Here is a 6,000-nt window from a genome sequence, read left to right as displayed (position 1 = left end):
GGTTCCAAATCTTTACAGCCTGAGGAGCCCTATGTGATAGCTGGTAGACAATTAGAGTCCATTGATTGATGGAGGCTAAAGCTTTAGTAAGTAAATTGTCTATTTTCAACTGAATCAATGTTCAATTTTGCAAGTCCCCTAGAATGGCACCTTAGTTACCAAAGGGCCAGTTAAAGGGTTCTATATAATGATTTCTTCCTGGTCAAACTGGGCTGACTAGAAGAAAGCAGTATTTGACCTAAAGAGAAAGCATTTAGCTGCCTGTTAATAGGTAGCATAGCCATAGAAAGACTTCTGTCACTAGCTAAAAGACACATGAAGAAAGGAGTTTAGGGCCTTCGATGCCCAGCCCTACAGGGGAGGATGGAGATGGATGCATCACCCACCTCACGTCAATGAAAAAGGAGAAAGGTCCAATATTTGCTGTCTGCCTCCTTACTGGATCTCAGATTTGAGCAATCCTGCACAGTCCTAGGTTATTCCTTATAAACAGGAAGGAGATCCAGTAGGCCTTCTCTCTTTCAACCCTGCTGTATTCCTGACTGTCCTATTACCATGCCCCGAATTCCCTGAGCATTCCCTTGCTCTATTGACAAATGACAGGACCTATGTAGACTGAGAGCAGATCACAAAATCATACATTTAGACCCAGAAGGGGCTTTGCTGTTTAGTCATTTTTCAGTTGTATCTGACTCTTCATGACTTCATGTGGGGATTTCTTGGCAAAGGTACTGGAGTGGTTTGCCATTTCCTTCTCCAGTGTGATTAAGGCAAACAGAGGTTAAATGACATGCCCAGGGTCACATAGCCAGTAAGTGTCTGAGGTCAGATTTGAGCTCAGAAAGAGTCTCCTGGACTACAGGCCCAGCACTCTAGTCGCCACCTAGTGGCCCAGAATGGAGGCCATCTAATTCTTCATTTTACAGAGGAATAAAGAGAAGCCCAGAAAAACTAAACAACTTACTCAAAGTCATCCAGATAGTGACCAAGTGAAGATTTTAACTTGAGCACCATGCAAGCATTCATTCCCCTGTAATACACTGCCTGTAATTCAGTATCTGGACCAGGTGAGGGAGGCTGGCAAGGGAAGGCCTGAGGACACTGCCATGGTTTCCTGGGAATGAAGTGGCAAGGAACCCGGATTCAGGGAAGCAGTTCTGCCTTAACTGATCAGTTATAGGCACCACCCCTTGGACTTCACATATATCTGGTTTTGTCTTTTTATCTATGTAATGTTGTCAACAGTCAACAAGCTTTTATCAAGCACCACTACGTACCACACTGATGTTACACACTGTAATTACTTAGTTCCCCTATTAAACTATAAGCTTCATAAGACAGAAATTGTTTTAGCTCAACTATCTCTCCAAAGGTCCAGCACAGTCCTTTAGACAAAGGACTAATCAATCAACAAGTATTTATTAAATGTCTATTTGGTGCCAGGGATTGTGGACACAAATATAAAAGGGAGAGTCTCTGCCCTCAAGCGACACTGTAGTAGGAGCAGACAACACATCCTGGCAAATAGAGGCAGGAAAGGGTGCTCTGAGCCAGGGGCACAGGGACATGAGTGGAGCTCTAGGGCAGTAAATTATCGTAACATTTCTAGTAGCAAGAACATTGATTTACTGCTTCCTGAGTAAGAGGTAGAAAGGCAGGAAGAGAAGGATGTGGGTCCTTTTTATGGAGGCAGAAATGATGAGAGATTCTCTTGCTGGCTAGGTCCTGGTGGATGGCTATTTGGGAAGCACTAAATCAGTATTTGATGTGATGTTTGCTGGCTGCTCTGGTTCAATTCAACAACTCACAATTACTAGCATTTATTGTTCCTCAGCTGTTGCCTAATGGAGTTACCTGAGCCAGATTTGGGGTGGACGCAAAGCAAGGGCTCGCCAGCTTCAGGACTGGTAGCCATGGCTTCCTATCCACTTTATTTTAAGGTCAGCTGTTTTTCCACTGTTTGTCCTCTCCCTCTTTGGACCCTTCAGATCTGCCTGGAACTGCTTAACACAGAGCAGTTCTCCCCACTCCACAAGAACACTTCTATGGGTCTAATATGCCCTGAGAACGGTGCTCCCTGGAGTTTCCATTGGGACTTTTCCTTTGGGCTTATTCTGCTGCCTTTGCTCCCCGAGCTGGAAGGTATAACATATTACAAATTCAGAAGTGCCTGCCCCCACCTGAACTGCACTCCCCTTCTCACTGACCTAGTTTTTCAACAATTATCATTCCCCTGGTTTAGACAAAACTATAGCCCACATCAAGATTATTCCAACCCTTTTCCATTCATGATCAGATGAAATAATATTAATATAGGTCACAAGGGCATATAAGGGGATCACATACTCCCTCTTTTACTGGATCATGACAAGCATTTCAGTCTCATTCACACACTTGGGTCTGTCTTTATTTCTAAAAAATGGAAAAAGTCCAAAATATATACATCTATACACATATACATATTACACACAGCAATGTGGCTTCCTGCCTTACCATTGCCCCCATCTGCCCAGAATCAGGTTGCCAACTGGCCAGATCAATTTGACTGACAGTTTATCACAGAGGCCTGTTGCTGTCAGTCAAGACAGAAGTTACCTATTTGGAATATGCCATCATGGAACTCTGAATGCTAACTGAAGTGTAATTTTCTCACTTTCTCTATTTTTCTTACTTTAAAAAAATGCTAATATAGAAATGTTTTGCATGATTTCACATGTGTAATTGATATCACTCCTTGCCTTCTCAGTGGGTGTGAAAGGGGATGAGAGGGAGGGAGAAAATTTGGAACTCAAAATTGTAAAAGAATGTTAAAAATAAATAATAAACTGAGATTTTTTTAAAAAGTAAAATAAAAATGGAATATGCTATATGTGAATTGGTAGAAAATGTTAATATGATGACAACAGCAGAGAAGTTCTCACTGATGCATTATGTTAAGGCTTTTTTTTTAAGTTTAGATTGAGGTAATCATAGACCAGACATATTCAAGTCACACCTCTAAAATGTACTCTAAGATGGGCAATAAAGTACCATAGTGGCGGTCACTCCGGGGACCAAGATGGAGAGTGGGCCTTTTCCCTGGCCTAAAAGGATCAGTCCACACTGCCATCTTGTGTGGCCAAGGGAGAAGCTGTTTTAATCTGAGTCACTCTCTTCTGGCTTTGCAGATTCCAGGTCATCTTCTTGGCCTCTAAGTCTTTCTCCTACAAGGAAAAAGACAGTTCAGAAGGGCTATAAAACCAGGGCTTCAAGGATGGCACTTTGGCTTAATGGACTCATTAATGAGTCCATTCTGGGCTGAATCAGTCTAAAAGTCCCTGTCCAAAGCCAAATATATTCAAAGGGAAGGGCTCTGAGAGTAGGAGGGTACAGGGCATACTCTACTCCAGGCTTAAAGGTTGGATGCCACACCACCAGGGTCATGAGAAACTAATTCAGTGAGAAAATTCCCCAAATGGAATCAAAGAACTCCAGGTTTGATCCTGGCCATTTAGCCATGTTACTTAGGACACGTGGATTAACTTTGGGCTTCAAAACATGAGGTATAGATAAAAGGTCCCTCAGCTCTAAATCTATGATCCTAATCAATGCCAGCTCCAAAATGGTTGCTGAAACATAGGAAGAGGGCATCATCACAGAGTAGATCTTAAGGAGCCAAGATGACATGCTCTAGAATTTGTCTTGGACTCAGTGCAAAGCTAATGCTTCTTTAACTTGCTTCTGACGTTACACTGGTTGAAACCTATGCCCGAGGTAAGTAAGCTTACGGATTAGCTCAGCAATGGCTCTCTGTGTCCTCTTCTCTAGCTTTTCCAATTTCTTAGCCACATCTCTCTTTAAGTCCCTAGAAATGAGAAAAAAGAATGGGGACAGATTATTTTCACACAGGAACATGTTTTCTTCAAAGGAGAGTTAAGGAGGTTTGTATCTATGACAGTAACTGAGTGTCTTCCAGTCAGACCAAAGGCAAAATTATAAGGTAGCTTAACTCACTGAAATTCAGTATCTAATAAACTTGTACTCTGTAAAAAGGACATAAATGAGGATAATGCCCAGGGCTTCAAAGAACTTTTATTTGTAATCTAGCAGAGATGATAATCATACAAAATTGACTATACTACAACTCAGGCTATAACACATAAGAAAAATACATGCTAAGTTCCGTGATAGATATGAGGAGGGAAATTGTTTAAACTATTTTAAACCTGAACCAAACCACAAAAGATAGAGGGTATTTCAATAGACCAGGACTGGGAAGGGGCATTTCCAAGCAGAGGAGACAGCATGAACAAACATACAAAGGCAGGGAAAAGCAGTGCTAAATGTGGGTATTCTTGACTCCAAGTCTAGAATTCCAGCTGCTGTGCCATGCTATTTCTCAAAATATGTCACTTGAGCAGATCCTGCAGATGGACAATGAACTAGGCCCATGAATGAAGAGGAGGAGAATAACAGCTAACATAGCACTTTGGGTTAAACTAGACTTGGGAAATTTCACAATGCTTTAAGTGAACATTACCTCCTTGAAACAAAGGTTTACTTTCATAACACCAATATTTTCACAGAGATTCTATGACTAGGGAACATGGAGTGTCCAAAGAATTAAAAGTTGAAGGTCACTCAAAGGGCAGTGAACATATTTCCAGTAGATATGAGTATTCTAAAGCCTACTGCCAAGAAACAACAGGAGAAGCAACATTAAATATATGATCAAAGAAATGCCTGACATGGAAAGAAGTCATGATGGAGAGTAATGGGTAACCAGTGAAAAGCCCTGGGCACTACTGTCAAAAGATGCAGAGAAAAGCCTGTATACACTGATGGAACCTTTGAAGAATTCATGGAAGGACAAACATGGATGGAGAGGAAGCACAGGATGAGCTGCAATAAATGGGTTACAATCTGAACCAATGGAGGGGGTACCCTCATCAAGATCACAGATCCAGTAAAGTTGAGTAAATAATTAGTAGAGACAACTAAGTGTGGAAAGCTTTCCAGAAGAAAAATATCTGTCTTAAATAGGGGTCATTTGAGCATGTTTATAGCTAGAAGGAACAAGTGCAGAAAAAGATCTGATGGAAGAGGAGTGGAGAAAAAAAGATGGGGGGAAGTAGGAGAGGGGAAGAATGATTGATAAACTAAGGTCTTCAAGGAATGTATCTTACTGTTCCACAGGACAGTACTCATCCCACTTTTACCTCACAGACTGTTGAAAGTTAAGTGCTCTATAAATGTAAAGGGGCATGTAACAGGATTATTTGTTAGTCTTAAGACATTCCCTCTTTTCTAAAATCTGTTCTCAAAAAATATTCTAAAATTAATTCACATTAAAATAAAAATAATAAAGGGTTATCTCTAAGCTGTGCTACTCCAACAGCCTTTTTCCAAAGTCAAATGTCTTTAGCAATCCTAGTGTATACTCTAACAGCACATATTCCCTGGCTTGTAGAATGAATCAACATAGTATAATAAAAAAAAAGTGGTTTCCTCACAAACAAGGTCCTCTTCATTAATTATGGTGAGGAGGAGAATAAGAATGTATTAAGCACCTACTATGCGCCTGGGCACTGTGATAAGCTCTTTGATCTTCCTAACAATCCTGGGAGGTGGGCGTTATCATTACTCCCATTTTACAGTTGAAGAAAATGAGGCAGAGAGAAATTAAGTGATGTACCCAGGGTTACATTGCTAATAAAGGTCTGAAGCCCAATCTGACTTCCCGGCCCACGCTCTATCTGCTGTACCAACAACTACCTCATGGTGGGGTTGTTCCCACGTGCAACAGTAAGAAATGTTGGGGGAAGGTGATCTAAGGAACCTTTTACTCTGAGTCAAACCAAAACGGCCTTTAAGCCTGTTATGGCTTCATTCATTCCTTCAGTAGGCCTATAGTCAACCATGTAAACCAGGTTAAAACAAAATGCAATATGCTGAGGATATAAGAATAGCAGAGAGAGAAATGGTACTCTAAGAGTTCAGAGCTAAAGGTTATTTTCAGCT

At 41.1% G+C, this 6,000-nt stretch overlaps 1 protein-coding gene across 1 annotated transcript in view; it reads right to left on the bottom strand.

Annotated features, from left to right (window-relative positions):
• Positions 1 to 882: 882 nt before the first annotated feature.
• The window catches only part of CCDC12 (coiled-coil domain containing 12), a 79,393-nt gene continuing 74,275 nt past the window's right edge, over positions 883 to 6,000 (bottom strand). Inside the window, exons 6-7 of the mRNA XM_036739301.1 lie at positions 3,768 to 3,844; positions 883 to 3,203 (exon numbers count right to left, since the gene is read on the bottom strand). Coding sequence (XP_036595196.1) covers positions 3,136 to 3,203; positions 3,768 to 3,844 — 145 coding nt within the window. The 3' untranslated portion in view covers positions 883 to 3,135. The remainder of the gene's footprint in view (positions 3,204 to 3,767; positions 3,845 to 6,000) is intronic.

Source organism: Trichosurus vulpecula, chromosome 9 (genome assembly GCF_011100635.1).
Source record: "Trichosurus vulpecula isolate mTriVul1 chromosome 9, mTriVul1.pri, whole genome shotgun sequence".
Taxonomy (NCBI): domain Eukaryota; kingdom Metazoa; phylum Chordata; class Mammalia; order Diprotodontia; family Phalangeridae; genus Trichosurus; species Trichosurus vulpecula.
This window is presented reverse-complemented; position numbering and strand designations above follow the sequence as displayed.